Genomic DNA, 20,970 nt, shown 5'->3' on the forward strand with positions numbered 1-20,970 from the left:
TTTTTATTTGCAAAGTAAGATTTTATTTGGCGACCTTACACAGTACATTCATTTTTTTTTTACATCTGTGTTGACAATCCTAAAGTATTTTTGTAAATTAACTGTATATATTTTGGTTCATTTTTGTAATTAGGTTTCATAAAAAATTTGACAGCTTAGCTTTTACAGGGCTGTATGATTCAGTTGGAGAAGTGGTGACCACACGGACCCACATCAGGGGCCACAGTCACCACAAGGATCCACACTGGGAGCCACGGGGACCACAAGGATCCACACCAAGGGCCACTGTCACCACAAGGATCCACACTGAGAGATGAGGGGACCACAAGAATCCACACCGGAAGCCGTGGGGACCACAAGGATCTGTCTTAGGTCCAATTCTTTTTAATCTCCTTATTATTGACCTTGCGGATGGGATAGAGAGTAAAGTTGCAGTCGTTACTGACGACACCAAACTTTGTAGGATAAAAACTGAACGAGATTGTATAATATTACAGAACGATCTGAATAAGATGTCTGCATGGCAAACATATGGCAGATGATAATGTAGAGTAATTCACCACAGTCAGAGTAATCCTATTATTGTTGCATATACAGTAAGTGGAAATATACTTGGGACTACAGAACAGGAGAAGGACGGGGGATTCTGATTACAATGAGCTAAGCAGCAATACTCAATGTGAGGCAGCAGCCGCAAAAGCAAACAAGACTTTAGGGTGTATAAAAAGAGATAAAATCCTGTGATCTCAATGTATTATTAGCCCTCTATAAATAAGGCTACATCTAGAATATGGGATACAGGATATTGAGAAGTTAGAGTCAGTTTAAAATACGGCAACTAGATTATTAGAAGGGATGGAGACTTACCATATGATGAGAAGTTGTTAAAGTAGGACTTTTCACTTGAGCCGCAGAAAATTGATTTATGACCACAACAAAATTTGATCAGAAGCCATAAATCTTAGAAAAGGCTATAAGAGCTAGGAGCTATAAACCCTGACCTCAGAATGAGCCGTCTGGCAGAATCTCAGTTAACTCATTCTGCAGCCAGCAATATAAAGTGAAGTTTTGCAAAACCTAAACCATCCAAAATATTTAATGAAACCCAATTGCAAAAATTATATATAACACAAAATACATGCTTTCAATTGAAAACAAATGAAATTGCCACCAAATAAACTGAAAACAGAAACGTTGTCTTTTACAATAAACCCAGAAAATATATCGTGATTTGTAGATGAAGCAGTCGTATTATCAAACTCATAACAACATCAGGTCCAAGTCCACATTTCCAGATGTGTCCAAGCCTATCGGCACCACGATGGACATAGATGTATGGGCTGGATAGCTGGGGATGCACTCAGGTGGCCTTAATATGTGATATGGATCATGTCATGACCGACAAACCAGATGTCAAGTAGTAATCAGCCACCACAAAGGTCTTATTTTTCCGTCACAAGTGTGGCATTGGATGCCATGGAATCCGGGACCCATTCAGTAACCGCTGCCACATCACATAGTGGTGGAGTAGAACTATTTATTGACAGTGAAGGCCTGTAACCCGGTGATCGCTCGGCCCAAGATCAAAGCGTGGACATCGTGAGTACCTGCACCCAAGCAGAATATTTAGTAATATCGGACTAAGGAGTACTTCTTGTCACCTAGAATGGCGGTAATAGCGCAATTTCCTATCCTGCTACGCGTATACCTTCATACGTGTTTACAGCCTCCAGGTTCATGACGTGCCGGATTATGTGGTATTCATCAGACACCCCGTTTCCTCCCAGCATATCTCGGGCTTGACGGGCGATGTCCAGAGCTTTGCCGCATGAATTCCTCTTCAGCAGAGAGATCATTTCTGGAGTAGCTCTACAAATATATGACAAGGAGAAGAATATGTACTACACAACCTTAGTTATAACGCCAACCCTGGACAGTCTAGCGGTGCCAGACCATACCCCTATTACTGGTGTCAGATGAAAAACGGATCATATTAGGTCTTTCATCCTCCTGACAAAGAGGAAACTGGAAATATACTCAAAGCTTAGATTAAGAACAGGAATGGAATGATTTTTGAAATGCAACTGCACACCCTAGTTCATCAGATTTAAGGCCTCCACACCTTAGAAAGGATTGAATCACAACCTACTTGTCCTCATCTTTCAGGCGTCCCAACTGCAGACACGCCTGCAGGCCGATGGTTATTTCCGTCAGCATATCTGCCATCTTCTTCTGTATCAGCTGGTTTCTGGCAAGTGGCACACTGAACTGAATCCTGTGAGGGCAGGAATGAAAATGATCATTTAGACCACAAGTCACTCTATGTCGTACATCAAACTCACTGTCAACTAATAGAATGGTATTTAACAGGGAGAAATGCAAAAATCTACATGTGGGCAAGAAAAACAAAAATTACAACTACATAATGGGAGGAATAGAACTAAGCAACAGCAAGTGTAAAAAAGACTTTGGTATACTAATAGATTGCAGACTGCACAAGTCAACAGTGTAATGCAGCAGTAAAAAGGCAAACAGCTCTGGGATGTCTAGATCACGTTAATTATCACCCTCCAATCCTCATCTGGAATAATGTGTCCAGTTCTGAGCACCGCATTCTTAAAAGGACATCGAAAAACTGGAGCAAATTCAGAGAAGAGTTACCAGGATGGTGAGGTAACTGCAAAGTATGTCCCATGAGGAACGGTTACAGGATCTGGGAATGTTTAGCTTGCAAACAAGGCTAAGAGGAGACTTCATAGCGGTCTACAAATATCTGAAGGGCTGTCACAGTGTAGAGGGATCATCATTATACTCATTTGCACATGGAAGCACGAGAACCAATGGAATGAAACTGAGAGGGAGGAGACACATTAGATATTAGTAAAAAACTTTTTGACAGGGAGGGTAATCAATGAGTGGAACAGGCTGCCACGAGAGGTAATGAGCTCTCCCTCAATGGAAGTCTCCAAACAGAGGCTGGACTGACATCTGTCTGAGATGGTTTAGCGACTCCTGCTTTGAGCAGGGGGTTGGACACGATGACCCTGGAGATCCCTTCCAACTCTAACATTCTATGATTATTGTGGTGTCTCCATCCAATGGTGCAAGTACCTACATCTTGTACCAGATGCATTCTCAGCACCACAACACATTACATACCTATCCAATGTATACTGCCGCGCTGTATGGAAGCAAAACTCGGCCGCACCCAGTGCACCCCAAGATATTCCATAGCGGGCATTGTTCAAACAACCAAAAGGACCCTGCGAAAGACAGACTATTAAATAACATGTTTTATATGTGCTTTATTGTGTAACAGACGATAAACAAGAGGGTATATGGAGTAATAGGAGGAGATATAGAGAGGATATATGGAGTAATAGGAGATATAGAGATGATGTATGGAGTAATAGGAGATATAGGGAGGATGTATGGGGTAATAGGAAGAGATATAGGGGGGATGTATGGAGTAATAGGAGGAGATATAGGGAGGATATATGGAGTAATAGGGGGAGATATAGGGAGGATGTATGGAGTAATAGGAGGAGATATAGGGATGATGTATGGAGTAATAGGAGGAGATATAGGGAGGATATATGGAGTAAAAGGAGGAGATATAGGGAGGATATATGGAGTAATAGGAGGAGATATAGGGAGAATATATGGAGTAATAGGAGGAGATATAGGGAGAATATATGGAGTAATAGGAGGAGATATAGGGAGGATATATGGAGTAATAGGAGGAGATATAGGGAGGATATATGGAGTAATAGGAGGAGATATAGGGAGGATATATGGAGTAATAGGGGGAGATATAGGGAGGATGTATGGAGTAATAGGAGGAGATATAGGGATGATGTATGGAGTAATAGGGGGAGATATAGGGAGGATGTATGGAGTAATAGGAGGAGATATAGGGATGATATATGGAGTAATAGGAGGAGATATAGGGAGAATATATGGAGTAATAGGAGGAGATATAGGGAGGATATATGGAGTAATAGGGGGAGATATAGGGAGGATGTATGGAGTAATAGGAGGAGATATAGGGATGATGTATGGAGTAATAGGAGGAGATATAGGGAGGATATATGGAGTAAAAGGAGGAGATATAGGGAGGATATATGGAGTAATAGGAGGAGATATAGGGAGAATATATGGAGTAATAGGAGGAGATATAGGGAGGATATATGGAGTAATAGGAGGAGATATAGGGAGGATATATGGAGTAATAGGAGGAGATATAGGGAGGATATATGGAGTAATAGGGGGAGATATAGGGATGATGTATGGAGTAATAGGGGGAGATATAGGGAGGATGTATGGAGTAATAGGAGGAGATATAGGGATGATATATGGAGTAATAGGAGGAGATATAGGGAGAATATATATAGGGAGGATGTATGGAGTAATAGGAGGAGATATAGGGAGAATATATGGAGTAATAGGAGGAGATATAGGGAGGATATATGGAGTAATAGGAGGAGATATAGGGAGGATATATGGAGTAATAGGAGGAGATATAGGGAGGATATATGGAGTAATAGGGGGAGATATAGGGAGGATATATGGAGTAATAGGAGGAGATATAGGGAGGATATATGGAGTAATAGGAGGAGATATAGGGTGGATATATGGAGTAATAGAGGGAGGATATATGGAGTAATAGGGGGAGATATAGGGAGGATATATGGAGTAATAGGAGGAGATATAGGGAGGATATATGGAGTAATAGAGGGAGGATATATGGAGTAATAGGAGGAGATATAGGGAGGATATATGGAGTAATAGGGGGAGATATAGGGAGGATGTATGGAGTAATAGGGGGAGATATAGGAAGGATATATGGAGTATATGGAGATATAGGGAGGATATATGGAGTAATAGGGGGAGATATGGGGAGGATATATGGAGTAATAGGGGGAGATATAGGGAGGCTATATGGAGTAATAGGAGATATAGGGAGGATATATGGAGTAATAGGAGGAGATATGGGGAGGATATATGAAGTAATAGGAGATATAGGGAGGATATATGGAGTAATAGGAGGAGATATAGGGTGGAGATACGGAGTAAAAGGAGGAGATATAGGGAGGATATATGGAATAATAGGAGGAGATATAGGGAGGATATATGGAGTAATAGGAGATATAGGGAGGATGTATGGAATAGGAGGAGATATAGGGAGGAGATACGGAGTAAAAGGAGGAGATATAGGGAGGAGATATGGAGTAATAGGGGGAGATATAGGGAGGATGTATGGAGTAATAGGGGGAGATATTGTGAGGATATATGGAGTAATAGGAGGAGATATAGGGAGGATATATGGAGTAATAGGAGGAGATATAGGGTGGATATATGGAGTAATAGAGGGAGGATATATGGAGTAATAGGGGGAGATATAGGGAGGATATATGGAGTAATAGGAGGAGATATAGGGAGAATATATGGAGTAATAGGAGGAGATATAGGGAGGATATATGGAGTAATAGGAGGAGATATAGGGAGGATATATGGAGTAATAGAAGGAGGATATATGGAGTAATAGGAGGAGATATAGGGAGGATATATGGAGTAATAGGGGGAGATATAGGGAGGATGTATGGAGTAATAGGGGGAGATATAGGAAGGATATATGGAGTATATGGAGATATAGGGAGGATATATGGAGTAATAGGGGGAGATATGGGGAGGATATATGGAGTAATAGGAGGAGATATAGGGAGGCTATATGGAGTAATAGGAGATATAGGGAGGATATATGGAGTAATTGGGAGATATAGGGAGGATATATGGTGTAATAGGAGGAGATATAGGGAGGATATATGGAGTAATAGGAGGAGATATAGGGAAGATATATGAAGTAATAGGAGATATAGGAAAGATATATGGAGTGATAGGAGGAGATATAGGGAGGATATATGGAGTAATAGGAGGAGATATAGGGAGGATATATGGAGTAATAGGGGGAGATATAGGGAGGAGATACGGAGTAATAGGGGGAGATATAGGGAGGAGATACGGAGTAATAGGGGGAGATATAGGGAGGAGATACGGAGTAATAGGAGGAGATATAGGGAGGAGATACGGAGTAATAGGGGGAGATATAGGGAGGAGATACGGAGTAATAGGGGGAGATATAGGGAGGAGATACGGAGTAATAGGAGGAGATATAGGGAGGATATATGGAGTAATAGGGGGAGATATAGGGAGGAGATACGGAGTAATAGGGGGAGATATAGGGAGGAGATACGGAGTAATAGGAGGAGATATAGGGAGGATTTATTGAGTAATAGGAGGAGATAAAGAGAGGATATATGGAGTAATAGGGGGAGATATAGGGAGGATATATGGGGTAATAGGAGATATAGGGAGGATATATGGAGTAATAGGAGGAGATATAGGGAGGATATATGGGGTAATAGGAGGAGATACAGTATAGGGAGGATATATGGGGTAATAGGGGAGATATAGGGAGGATATATGGGGTAATAGGAGATATAGGAAGGATATATGGAGTGATAGGAAGAGATATAGGGAGTAATAGGAAGAGATATAGGGATGATGTATGGAGTAATAGGAGGAGATATAGGGAGGATATATGGAGTAATAGGAGGAGATATGGGGAGGATATATGAAGTAAAAGGAGAAGATATGGGGAGGATATATGGAGTAATAGGGGGAGATATAGGGAGGATATATGGAGTAATAGGAGAAATAGGATATATGGAGTAATAGGAGGAGATATAGGGAGGATATATGGAGTAATAGGAGGAGATATAGGGAGGATATATGGAGTAATAGGGGGAGATATTGGGAGGATATATGGAGTAATAGAAGGAAATATAGGGAGGATATATGGAGTAATAGGAGGAGATATTGGGAGGATATATGGAGTGATAGGAGGAGATATAGGGAGGATATGTGGAGTAATAGGAGGAGATATAAGGAGGATATATGGAGTAACAGGAGGAGATATAGGGAGGATATATGGAGTAATAGGAGGAGATATAGGGAGGATATATGGAGTAATAGGAGGATATGTGGAGGATATATGGGGTAATAGCAGGAAATACAAGGAGAAAGTACATATAATATCTCACCCCCATGCCAGACACATTAGGCAGAAGATTTTCCTCTGGAATTTCAACATCTTCCATTAAGATCATTCCAGTCGCAGACGCCCGCAGTGAGAATTTTCCCTCTATTTTCGGGGTGGACAGCCCTTTGGTTCCCCTTTCTATAAGAAATCCTCGGACTTTGCCATCTTCACACACAGCCCAAACCACACATAGGTCAGCGACAGGAGAGTTTGTGATCCTATGCAAACAACAGTCATCCTGGAACATTACATACGAGGACACTACTAATGCAATATTTTGTGTGATCACTAATGGTGCACATGTGCTCTGATTTTTACTGGAGATCTATACAGCAGTGGCCAGAGAATAGCAGTTGGTGAAGCAGGAATCTTACCAGGTCTTGGATCCATTCAGAGTGTATGTTTTGCTTGTTGGATTGTATCGAGCCCTGGTTTCCATCCCACCAGGGTCACTGCCGTGGTTTGGTTCTGTGAGACCGAAACATCCCAGCAACTCTCCTCTCGCTGCAATGAGAGTGTCACTTTTTTAATAAATTTAAAAAGAAAAGCTGCGACTGCCCACGACATTATCTACCAATGGCACAGACACAACTACACCATAACAGACACCTACAGCGCAGACACTCCTACACCATAAAAGACAACTACAGCGTAGACACTCCTACACCATAAAAGACACCTCAACGCAGACACTCCTACACCATAAAAGACATCTACAGCGTAGAAACTCCTACACCATAAAAGACACCTACAGTGCAGACACTCCTACACCATAAGACACCTACAGCGTAGACACTCCTACACCATAACAGACACCTACAGTGCAGACACTCCTACACCAGAAGACACCTACAGTGCAGACACTCCTACACCATAAAAGACACCTACAGCGTAGACACTCCTACACCATAAGACACCTACAGCGCAGACACTCCTACACCATAACAGACACCTACAGCGTAGACACTCCTACACCATAACAGACACTGTGAGTTCACACGTAGCGGAACTCTCGCGGAAATTACCGCAAGAGTTCCGGAATTCCATTCCGCTGGAAAATCGCATTTTAAATTCCCGCGATTTTCCCGAGGAAAAACTAGCATTTTGCAAGCGTAATTAGCTTGCAGAATTGCTAGCATTTTCCAAGTGATCTGTACCATCACTTGGAGAACTGATTCACAGGTTGTTCAAACTCGTCAAACATAGTGTTTGACGAGTGTGACCAACTTTTTACTACTGAGGCCGCATATAAGATAGAATGTAAATAATAATAATAAAAAAAAAAATATTGTTATTCTCACCTTCTGACGTCCCGCGCAGCCTTCCCGCCTCTCTCCACGCTCTCGGTCCCAATAATCCTTTGCGACAATTACCGCGATGACGTCCGTTCTCGATGACGTTCGATGACGTCGCGTGAATGACCGCGAGACGTCGCGATCCCGCGAGAACTGACGTCATCGCTCGCAAAGGCTTACTGGGACCGGGAGCGTGGAGAGAGGCGGGAAGGCTGCGCGGGACGTCGGAAGGAGAGAATAACAATATTTTTTATTTTAAATTCTATTTTTTACAGGGATATGGTACCCAAAGCCCGGAGGATAGTCTCCTCTCCTCCGGACCGTGGGTACCATCCGCAAATGTTCTGCTTACTTTCCGCATGGTGTGCACAGCCACATGCGGAAAGCAGACAATGCATTCCTATGGGTGCGGGATCGCCACAATTCCGCGAAATTAATGAGCATGCGGCGTTTTTTTACCGCGAAGCAATTCCGCCGCCGCGGTAAAAACCGCAGCATTAGCACAGCATTGCGGAATCCCATAGGATGCTTATTTTTCGCGGTAAAAACCACCGCGGAAACGTGAAAAAAAGCCACGTGTGAACCCAGCCTTACAGCGCACACTCCTACACCATAATAGACACCTACAGCACAGACACTCCTACACCATAAGACACCTAGAGCGCAGACACTCCTACACCATAACAGACACCTACAGCGCAGACACTCCTACACCATAACAGACACCAACAGCACAGACATTTCTACACCATAACAGACACCTACAGCGTAGACACTCCTACACCATAACAGACACCTACAGCGCAGACACTCCTACACCAAAACAGACACCAACAGCGCAGACACTCCTACACCAAAACAGACACCAACAGCGCAGACACTCCTACACCATAACAGACACCTACAGCGTAGACACTCCTACACCATAAAAGACACCTACAGCGTAGACACTCCTACACCATAACAGACACCTACAGCGCAGACACTCCTACACCATAACAGACACCTACTGCGCAGACACTCCTACACCATAACAGACACCTACAGCGTAGACACTCCTACACCATAAAAGACACCTACAGCGTAGACACTCCTACACCATAACAGACACCTACAGCGCAGACACTCCTACACCATAACAGACACCTACAGCGCAGACACTCCTACACCATAACAGACACCTACAGCGCAGACACTCCTACACCATAAAAGACACCTACAGCGTAGACACTCCTACACCATAACAGACACCTACAGCGCAGACACTCCTACACCATAACAGACACCTATAGCGGAAACACTCCTACACCATAACAGACACCTACAGCGCAGACACTCCTACAGCATAAAAGACACCTACAGCGCAGACACTCCTACAGCATAAAAGACACCTACAGCGCAGACACTCCTACACCATGACAGACACCTATAGCGCAGACATTACTACAGTCAAGCACATAAATAAATTACACAGCAGTTGCCATCCACATCGCAGGCACCACTGCGATACTGGGCCTCACACATCATTACCTAATCTAGGAAGATACTTTTGCTTCTGCTCCTCTGTCCCATATGCATAGATCGGATGCATCACCAGCGAGGACTGGACGCTCATCACAGAGCGATAGCTGCTGTCTACCCGCTCCACTTCTCTCGCCAGCAGCCCGTACGCTACATATGAGGTCCCGGCACAGCCATAACCTGGAGGAAGCATTGAGCAATGGTGAATCGTATCATATGATCATGTAAACACACTGTGTGATCCATTACCTTTAATAGTAGATCCCAGTACACCCAGTTTTCCCATCTCCGACATAATCTCCCGGTCAAACACTAGAAAGAGAATCAAGGTGGATTTACATGGAGGGGAAAGTCGTCACTAAAAGGAGAGATCGGTGCCTATCACTGCTACCTTCCTGCCGGTTCGCCATCAGGATCCGCGGCATGAGTTTCTCCTGGCAGTAAGATCGGAAGCTGTCCCGTATCATAATCTCATCCTCTGTCAGCTGCGAGTCCAGGCAGAGGGCATCACGCCAGTCAAACTGCACCCGGGCTGCGGTATAAAACACATACACATGGGCATCACAGTCACCAAAGAATTCAAAAAAGTTTATTACTAACATGATAAAAAAATTTAGCAACTTTCTAATATACTTTGCAGTTTTGTTTTTTTTACATCACTTTTCTTTTTAATCTTGTTTGTTTTGTTGCAGTATTTTGAGCCCAATTCCTCGAAATGGCTCTCCCAGTTTATGAAGTTTAAGCAAAGTAAGAAAAATATATATATTTTTGTCTGTAACATTTTGCCGCTTAAAAAAAAAAAAAAAATCTGGCATACAGAAGATATTCCATGGTGGTACTGGAATGCATTTACAGCCAAAAAAAATTTTCATAAGCTGGCAAATTATGAATTAGCTGAAAACATCACTCACAACAGTGAATTTGGAGAAAAACAAAAACAAATACAGATCAACATATAAATTGATTTTAATGGGAACCTGTCACCAGGTTTGGCCGATGTGAGCTATGGACACCACCTTTCAGGCCTGATTCTATAATGCTGCATATCTGCCCCCAACCCGACCTGTAAGACAAGAAAAAGACCTTTTGTTACACTCACCTGCAGGGCGGTACGGTCCGAGGAGTTTCTCTCTTCTTGGTCCGGCATTTCTCTTCTTGAGATGCCATCCTCTTGGTTTGTGGGGACGCATCATCCCTACGTACCAAGGAAGAGGACGGCATCGCAAGAAGGGAGGCGCCGGACATAGAAGAGCAACAGCACTCGTTCCGGTCCGCCTCCAATGTGAGGCTGTGTGCCTACGTTGCATTTTTTATGCGTTTACGCCGCAGCGGAAACGCTTAAAAACGCTAATAAAACGCACCCCCATGCATTCCTATTGGATTCCGCAGTTGCTGTGCCCATGCTGCGGATTTTACCGCTGTGGAATCGCATAACGGTAAAATCCGCAGCATGTCCAGTATTTCTGCAAAATCGCGGCGATTCCGCTGCCAAAGGATTGCATTGAAATGCTCACTTTACGCATGTGGCTATGCCCACCATGCGTAAAGTGAGCGTTTCATGTGCGGCTGGTACCCAGGGTCTGAGGAGAGGAGACTGTCCTCCAGGCCCTCGGTACCATATCCCTGTAAAAAATAGAATAAAAAATAGGGATATGCTTACCCTCTGATGGCCACGCAGCCAGCATCTTCTGTTCCCAGGGAAGCACTGTGCGAATCACCCCAGATGACTTCATGGTCGTGTGACCGTGACGTCATCTGAGGCGATTCTCGCAATGCATCCCTGGGAACGGAGCTTGCCGGCAGCATCGCTGAGGCCCGGGGGCCAACAGAAGGTGAGTATATCCCTATTATTTTTTACATTCTTTTACTATTGATGCTGCATAGGCAGCATCAGTAGTAAAAAGTTGGTCACACTTGTCAAGCACTATGTTTGTGACCAATCTGTCAATCACTTTTCCAAGCAATGCTTCAAATCGCTTGGAAAGCGCTAGCATTCTGCAAGCTAAAAACGCTTGCAAAACGCTTGTGTTTTGCGGGAAAACGCATGCGAATTCCACATGCATTTTACCCACGGCAGGAGTTGCGGAAATGCTGCGGAAAATTCCACAGCATTTCTGCAACGTGGGCACTTAGCCTTAAGGTCTTTTTCTTCTTCTAAATGTCGGGTTGGGGCAGATATACAGGATTATAAAATGATGCATATCAGGCCTGAAAGGTCTGGATCCTATACAGGTTCTGGATCCTAGTGCAGAAGGACCAGATGCGGGCTCGGGCCCTGGCCACACAAGGACCAGGGATGCGGACTCGGGCCCTGGCCACACAAGGACCAGGGGTTCAGGCTCGAGCCCTGGCCACACAAGGACCAGGGGTTCGGGCTCGGGCCCTGGCCACACAAGGACCAGGGGTTCGGGCTCAGGCCCTGGCCACACAAGGATCAGGGGTTCGGGCTCAGGCCCTGGCCACACAAGGACCAGGGGTTCGGGCTCAGGCCCTGGCCACACAAGGACCAGGGGTTCGGGCTCAGGCCCTGGCCACACAAGGACCAGGGGTTCGGGCTCAGGCCCTGGCCACACAAGGACCAGGGGTTCGGGCTCGGGCCCTGGCCACACAAGGACCAGGGGCTCGGGCTCAGGCCTTGGCCACACAAGAACCAGGGGTGCGGACTCGGGCCCTGGCCACACAAGAACCAGGGGTGCGGACTCGGGCCCTGGCCACACAAGACCAGGGGTTCAGGCTCGGGCCCCGGCCACACAAGGACCAGGGGTTCAGGCTCAGGCCCTGGCCACACAAGGACCAGGGGTTCGGGCTCGGGCCCTGGCCACACAAGGACCAGGGGTTCGGGCTCGGGCCCTGGCCACACAAGGACCAGGGGTTCGGGCTCGGGCCCTGGCCACACAAGGACCAGGGGTTCGGGCTCGGGCCCTGGCCACACAAGGACCAGGGGTTCGGGCTCGGGCCCTGGCCACACAAGGACCAGGGGTTCGGGCTCGGGCCCTGGCCACACAAGGACCAGGGGTTCGGGCTCGGGCCCTGGCCACACAAGGACCAGGGGTTCGGGCTCGGGCCCTGGCCACACAAGGACCAGGGGTTCGGGCTTAGGCCCCGGCCACACAAGGACCAAGATGCTTCCCAGCTATTGGCTGGGAGCATTTTCAAACCACTTGCGCAGCCCCTTTAAGAGCAGGGGATTGTGAGCCCCATTGGGACAGTGCCGATGTGTGCAAACTGTAAAGCGCTGCAGGATATGTTAGCGCTATATAAAAATAAAGATTATTATTATTAGGGGGAGTGCACATTAGCTGCGCTGCCAGGAAGTCTGCGTGGCATGCACAGACAGTAGGGAGAAGGTGCGAAAAAATGGCGGGGGTGATCACACGGCCGCGAGTATATTAGCGTCTCTGCATGGAGGGAGAAAGTGAGCCATGCAGCGGAGCTGGAATTAGTGTTACAAACTGTTAGTGTTAATAGTTGGAACTAGTCCACAGTGGGAGAGGCTGGCACAGTGACTATTTCCTGCTGGGATGTTAGATAGGGCCTGGGGTGCATAGTGAGCGGACCAAAAGATCCAGGGTGACCCTATATGAAAAGAGATCGAAAAAAAGGGATAGGCTGATCCAGAGCATAAGTGGCAGAGAGAGACAAAGTGTCCTCTGGAAATGATTACATGCCGCCTGCACGGGCGTAAGGCCCTCACAGCATAAGTCCAAACATTCAGCCAGGACCTCTACTTTCATGTCTCCTGTGCCCCCGGCATGTTACAAGCACCTTACCCGCGGCTACAGCCCTGCACCACATTACACATCTGACTTTCACGGTCCGTGTACAGACTGTGATTTGTGGACCTGAATTAACGGTCTCATGTAATCCCGGACTGGTCATCTCCAAAGAACCATATCCAGTTCCAAAATCGGGATCTGTAGACAGACCATGAAAATGAGACTTTACTATCTGTCAGGGATTTAATTTGTCAGGACTTTCTTAATCCCACAAATCCCTGATATCACAGGCCAGGAAGGTGACGATTACCACCCGCTGTGATCTTTGGAATGAACAGCTCTCTGCTGCCTTCTATCATCCCGACAATTATACGACTGGCCAATGATCAACGGAGAAGGCCGCAGCCTGAACGCACCACTAGGCCGGGTATTGGAAAATTAGCACTGAGCATATGGCATAAACATCTCCGTATTCCAACATATGGAATATGTGTACACACCCCGGTACATACAGAGCCAACTCTCAGATAACCCCATTCGCCACCACCACCAATCTGTTTCAGTCGATTAGACACCTTACGGTAGCTTATGGCTTCGAGGCGTAGTTACAGAACAGAAGGAACAGAACTATTACATTTTATATTTAATCCAATTGGAGGCAGTGTTTATGAAAAATATACAAAAAGATTTTACAAGAGGACAAACAATAAGCATAAACAGGTACATGAAATAAAAGGGATTAACAGAAGAACTTACTACACCGATCAAAGGAACGATTCAGTTTAGCCGAAGGAGAGCGCTTCGATTGAGGCCGTCACTGCATACACAATATGTAACACTCTGCACAATCACTGATGATAACTGGGATTGATCTTTGTTCAGACCCTGAGTCTCACCCTCACACCCCGTTATGGGCTGGTTGCAGCCCTTCATGATTTTAGGAAATCCCAACTTATGCAGTAACTTCTCGCTCGCAGAAGTTTGAGTCTGATGTCATCTTTTGTATCGGGATTTTATCTACGCTTAGAGACCAAACATGACATCTGCTGGTGGTTATATGGCCCCTATGGATTTGGGGCCTTTTGGCAGGGCTAATAATTAAGAGAAAATATGTGTATTTTTGCCTAGTCATGCCGGTGCTGAAAATGTAAGTCTCATTAATATTGGATGTATAGACATTTCAATATTCTATATTTTTTCTTGAAGCCATACTGTCTGCCCTCTCATTGTAACTGCAGTGACCCTGGCTATTTGTAAAGGGTCCGAGGTTTCTTTGATCTACTCAAAATCTAATAAGACTTTCCTGTCTCTCTCTGTGGACAATACACATCCTCTTCAGTCACCTGGGCATAAAGAGGAATCCTCGCATTTTAATTGAGCTGCTTCACATCTCTTTGTGCACTGCCATCTTACATAAAGGCAGGTTTGAGTGCTAGCTCCTGTCTCCTCATGACAAATGGTAGAGAAAAGAACAAAGTAAGGGGATGATAAATGGGACCTCAAGGATTTTTAATATTTTCTACGACACTATGATTTAAAATCATTTTTGACCCAAAAACCCCACAAATCAGCAACATGCTTAAAGGGTAACTATACTTTCATGTACCTTTTCAGAATAAGCAGTCTTGTGTGCGTAAATTAAAAATAACCCTATTTCTGGATGTTATTATGACTTGTAGCCTGCATTTTCATCAATTTTCACCTCTGCGGGATCTCTCACCTTAATTTATTGACTCTGAACTACTGGGAGGAGACCAGAGGCTATGATCTTTTAAATAGCACAGCAAAAAAGCAGCAGCAGCATGGAGGTGATTATACATCAATACTGCGCAGTGTAGATGTGAACCCAGCATGGAGGCGATTATACAGCAGTACTGTGCAGTGTAGATGTGAACCCAGCAGAGGCAGTTATACAGCAGTACTGAGCAGTGTAAATGTGAATTCGGCTCTGGGGGGTGATGTAAAAAACTTGTTAGAAAGTTCAGCACAAGCTCTGTGTCTGCCTCTGCTTGTTTCTTCTCCTTGCTCTTACCCATACAGTTCAATAGGACATGTAACCCGACACCTCACTGTGTTGGCAGTCATGAGCAAGATGCAGATGACCTGACAAGTTCAGAAGGCATAAAGGAAGGGGAAAAGTGGCTCAAAAGTGGAGAAAGAGGCAAAATTCCCAGATAAGATATATTACAAAGCGTCTTATATTCACCTGATCTACTGATTCAGGCAAAGTTTGGTTAAAGTACATTTCCCAATGACGTCTTTAATGATGGGTAGACTTTCACTGAACATATGTACCTGGCACATGTACAGCGGAGTGGAGCAAAAAGGAGCCCTTTGATCCTTCTCCTACGTGGGGAAGATGAGCAAAAGTGTCATGAACCCCGCACTGCACTTGTTCACTGAGCCAGTGCGTGTGTCCTTAGTACAAAAACAGTGCTCAAAAGATACCTGTGGAGCAGGGCAGCAGCGGTGACGATGCGTGCTTCAGAGCAGGGGTCCCCAACCACCGGTCCGCGGCCCAGCACCGGGCCGTTGCAGTGCCCTTGCCGGTCCGCGGACAGAAGGGGAGCCAGCGGCGGTGCAGCAGCTGATACTCACCCTGTATCCCGCGGCGGCTTCATCCTGCGCTGAGCGGTCACGTGTAACGCTCATTTAAGGTCATGAATATGGACGCCACTCATCTCCCATAGGCGTGGCGTCCATATTCATGCACCTTAATGAGCGGTAGCACGTGACCGCTCCGCACAGGTGCTGAAGCGCCGCGAGATGCAGGGACGTGCAGCGATGGGAAGGAAGGTCAGCGATGTGAGGGTAAGTAGGATGGGGGAGCCGAGCGGAGCCATATATACAAGGGAGGGAGAGTGGGAGCGGAGAGCCATATATACAAGGGAGGCCGGGAGAGTGGGAGCGGAGCCATATATACAAGGGAGGGAGAGTGGGAGCGGAGCCATACAGTATATACAAGGGAGGGAGAGTGGGAGCGGAGCCATATATACAAGGGAGGGAGAGTGGGAGCAGAGCCATATATACAAGGGAGGGAGAGTGGGAGCGGAGCCATATATACAAGGGAGGGAGAGTGGGAGCGGAGCCATATATACAAGGGAGGGAGAGTGGGAGCGGAGCCATATATACAAGGGAGGGAGAGTGGGAGCGGAGCCATATATACAAGGGAGGGAGAGTGGGAGCGGAGCCATATATACAAGGGAGGGAGAGTGGGAGCGGAGCCATATATACAAGGGAGGGAGAGTGGGAGCGGAGCCATATATACGAGGGAGAGTGGGAGCGGAGCCATATATACAAGGGAGGGAGAGTGGGAGCGGAGCCATATATACAAGGGAGGGACAGTGGGAGCAGAGCCATATATACAAGGGAGGGAGAGTGGGAGCGGAGCCATATATACAAGGGAGGGAGAGTGGGAGCGGAGCCATATATACAAGGGAGGGAGTGTGGGAGCGGAGCCATATATACAAGGGAGGGAGAGTGGGAGCGGAGCCATATATACAAGGGAGGCCGGGAGAGTGGGAGCAGAGCCATATATACAAGGGAGGGAGAGTGGGAGCAGAGCCATATATATAAGGGAGGGAGAGTGGGAGCGGAGCCATATATACAAGGGAGGCTGGGAGAGTGGGAGTGGAGCCATATATACAAGGGAGGGAGGGTGGGAGCGGAGCCATATATATATATAAGGGAGGGAGAATGGGAGCGGCGTCATATACAGTATACAGGGGAGGGAGAGTGGGAGCGGAGCCATGCATACAGGGGAGAAAGAGTGGGAGCGGAGCCATGCATACAGGATGGGAGGGTTGGAGCAGAGCCATGTATACAGCATGGGAGGGTGGGAGCAGAGCCATGTATACAGGATGGGACGGGGAGCCATGTATACAGGATGGGAGGGTGGGAGCAGAGCCATGTATACAAGGATGGGAGGATGGGAGCAGAGCCATGTATACAAGGATGGGACAAGGGAGCCATGTATACAGGATGGGAGGGTGGGAGCAGAGCCAGTATACAAGGATGGGAGCAGAGCCATGTATACAAGGATGGGACAGGGGAGCCATGCATACAACAGGGGGAGCCACACAGAGCTGGACAGGACGGGGGGAACCACACATACATTTTCTGATGATTAGAAAATAATCAGCATGTACAGAACTCCAGTACAATTTTTCTTAAGTGCTCAATGCTCCATTTCCTTGTAGGTTCCAATCATCATTAGCAGTGACGGCCATCAGTAGAAGTAGCCGGTGCTCCCACTGAAACAGAGAAACAAGCCAGGTGCTCCCACTCATTTAAAATCTATGGCGAGTTGAGTCACATTATAAATGTTATAATTAAATGATAAGTATGCACTGCTAAACTACAACCGCGTCCATAGCCCCGCCCCCTTATGACCAAAGCCCCGCCCCTGTCACACCTCCATCCCCGCCCTGCCGGGCCATGGAAGAATGGTCTTGCTTCAAGCCGGTCCCTGGTTCAAAAAAGGTTGGGGACCACTACTTCAGAGTATCAGGACCTGAAGCATGTGACTGCTGGGGGCGTGGCCTAAGCTCCACAGAGCTAGGAGCTGCAGGAAGACTCCTAGAAAGGTTACTACAGGACAATGTTACCAATGGGCATAGACAGAGACAGAAACCAGATGAAGCCGGGGTCAAAGCACAAGATAGCAATACAATACCAAAGGGTTAGACAGAATGGATAGCCAGGACATAGCAATAGCTCAGAAAACCAGAACGGGCAATAGACGGTACAATAGGGACAAACTGTAACGGATAACGATAGCCAAGCCAGGAGGTCAGAACCAGAAAAGACAATAGAACCAAAACGAGAGACGGAGTACAGAGTGAGGGAACAGGCCGGGTCATACACGGGAAGCAAACAAGCAACGCAGAATACACGCACACCAGGGGTCAGACACCCCAGGACAACAGTATAGCTGACAGAGAACCCTGGTAAAGCGTGAGTATAAATACCCCTCCCAGATCCAGAAAGAGGCCACGAACACTTAACCCTGTGAGTGCAGGGCAAGAACCCTGTTCAAACCATGACAGTACCCCCTCTTAACGGGGGGCCACTGGACCCCCAGGCTTGTCTGGGTATCTGGCGTGGAAAGCCCGCACCAGACCATCGGCATGCACTGAACTGGCCGGAACCCATGACCGATCCTCCAGAGAGTACCTCTTCCAGTGTATCAGATACTGGAGTCTCCGATGCACCCACCAGGAGTCAACAATGCGTCCTACTTCATACTCCAGCTGCCCCTCTACCAGCACTGGCGGAGCATTTGATGAGGGATCCTCTCTCACCGTCCCCACAGGCTTTAACAGGGACCTGTGGAAGACATCAGAAATTTTAAAGGAGGTGGGCAGCTGCAGTCGGTAGGCTACTGGGTTAACAACCTCCACAACTTTGTATGGGCCAATAAACTTGGGGCCCAGCTTTATAGATGGTATCTTAAGCTTGATATTGCGGGTGGATAGCCACACCTTCTCCCCTACTGCAAATGCTGGATCTGGTCCCCTCCTCCTGTCAGCAAACCGCTTATAGTTTTCCTGGGCTTTGGAAATATTCCTCTGAACCTCCCTCCAAAGAATTCTAAGACGTTGTGTCGCACCCTCAGCTCCAGGACAACCTGAATCCATGCGGGAAAACTCTCCAAAATGTGGGTTAAACCCATAGTTGATCTGAAAGGGACACTTCCCAGTAGATTGACTCACATGACCGTTGACTGCAAACTCTGCCATGGGCAATACCTCACACCAGTCCTCCTGCCTGGAAGAGGCCAAGCATCTCAGAATCTGCTCCAACGATTGGTTCGTGCGCTCTGTCTGTCCATTAGACTCTGGGTGATAGGCAGAGGAGAAGGACAACGAAATCCCCAGCTTTTTGCAAAAAGCCCTCCAGAACCTGGCTACAAACTGTACCCCTCTGTCTGACACCACATTCATAGGCACTCCATGCAACCTAATTATATGCTGCATAAATAAGCGGGCCAGGGTTTCATCAGATGGTAACGCGGGGAGAGGTACAAAGTGGGCTTGTTTTGAAAACCTATCCACCACCACCTATATCACCGAGTTGCCCCTGGAAGGAGGAAGATTTGTGATAAAATCCATGGACAAATGTGTCCATGGTCTATCCGGAATTGGCAAAGGCACCAACTCCCCGGCCGGCCGGACCTGAGAACTTTTAGAACGAGCGCACACCCCACATGCAGTCACAAACTTTTTAATATCTGTTACCATAGAGGGCCACCAGAAACCCCTCGCAATTGCCCCCCGGGTTGCTGCAATCCTAGGGTGAGCACTCAACATAGAATCATGAAATTCCTGCATTAGTCCGAGACGGAAACGTTCCGGTACAAACAATTTGCCCGGGGGTTTACCACCCGGAGCCCGAGCCTTGGCCTCCAAAATCTCTCTCTGTAACTCATATGAGATTTCGGCCACCACTACTCCTGGCTGAAGAATGGAGGAGGGAGGTTCTGGAGGGGACACCGAATCAAAGCTTCGGGATAAGGCATCAGTCTTGATGTTTTTAGATCCCGGGCGGAATGTGATGGTAAACTGAAATCGAGAAAAAAAAAGCGCCCTCCGAGCCTGTCTGGGGGTCAATCTCTTGGCAGACTCGATATAGGCCAAATTTTTGTGATCAGTGATGACTGTAATGGGATGAACAGCCCCCTCCAGGAAATGCCTCCATTCTTCAAAAGCCAACTTTACCGCCAACAACTCTCTATTGCCGACATCGTAATTTCTCTCGGCAGAGGAAAATTTTTTAGAGAAGACGACGCAAGGCCTCAGATTAGTAAGGGTAGGAGGGCCCTGAGACAAAATTGCCCCCACCCCTACTTCCGAGGCGTCAACCTCCACGACAAAAGGTCTTGACGGGTCGAGTTGTATCAATACAGGGGCTGAAGAAAAGCACTTTTTTAATGTCATGAAAGAACTTTTTGCAGCTACAGACCAATTTTTTACATCAGCTCCCTTGAGAGTGAGGTCCGTTACAGGCTTTACCACCTGTGAGAAGCCCTTAAGAAATTTCCTATAAAAGTTGGCAAAGCCCAAAAATCGCTGCAACCCTTTCAAGTCATGAGGCTGCACCCAATCCGTAACAGCCTGGACCTTCTTAGGATCCATGCAGAACCCCTCCCCTGACACAATCAACCCCAGAAAGGATACTTCTTGCATGAAAAATGAGCATTTTTCCAACTTAGCATACAAATGATTCACCCTCAGTCTCATGAGAACCATCCGCAAATGGTGCAAGTGAGACTGACTGTCCACCGAGTACACCAGAATGTCATCCAAATAGATAACCACAAAACGACCAATTAAAT

The 20,970-nt window shown here is 46.6% G+C and overlaps 1 protein-coding gene across 1 annotated transcript in view; it reads right to left on the reverse strand.

Annotated features, from left to right (window-relative positions):
* GCDH (glutaryl-CoA dehydrogenase) overlaps positions 1 to 20,970 on the reverse strand; it is a 29,236-nt gene continuing 8,266 nt past the window's right edge. The window contains exons 4-12 of the mRNA XM_073587505.1: positions 10,310 to 10,450; positions 10,168 to 10,230; positions 9,928 to 10,098; positions 7,477 to 7,606; positions 7,104 to 7,320; positions 3,160 to 3,263; positions 2,150 to 2,275; positions 1,709 to 1,869; positions 1 to 1,607 (exon numbers count right to left, since the gene is read on the reverse strand). Coding sequence (XP_073443606.1) covers positions 1,534 to 1,607; positions 1,709 to 1,869; positions 2,150 to 2,275; positions 3,160 to 3,263; positions 7,104 to 7,320; positions 7,477 to 7,606; positions 9,928 to 10,098; positions 10,168 to 10,230; positions 10,310 to 10,450 — 1,187 coding nt within the window. The 3' untranslated portion in view covers positions 1 to 1,533. The remainder of the gene's footprint in view (positions 1,608 to 1,708; positions 1,870 to 2,149; positions 2,276 to 3,159; positions 3,264 to 7,103; positions 7,321 to 7,476; positions 7,607 to 9,927; positions 10,099 to 10,167; positions 10,231 to 10,309; positions 10,451 to 20,970) is intronic.

This window comes from Dendrobates tinctorius, unplaced genomic scaffold (genome assembly GCF_039654945.1).
Source record: "Dendrobates tinctorius isolate UK_male_01 unplaced genomic scaffold, ASM3965494v1 ptg000099l, whole genome shotgun sequence".
Classification (NCBI taxonomy): domain Eukaryota; kingdom Metazoa; phylum Chordata; class Amphibia; order Anura; family Dendrobatidae; genus Dendrobates; species Dendrobates tinctorius.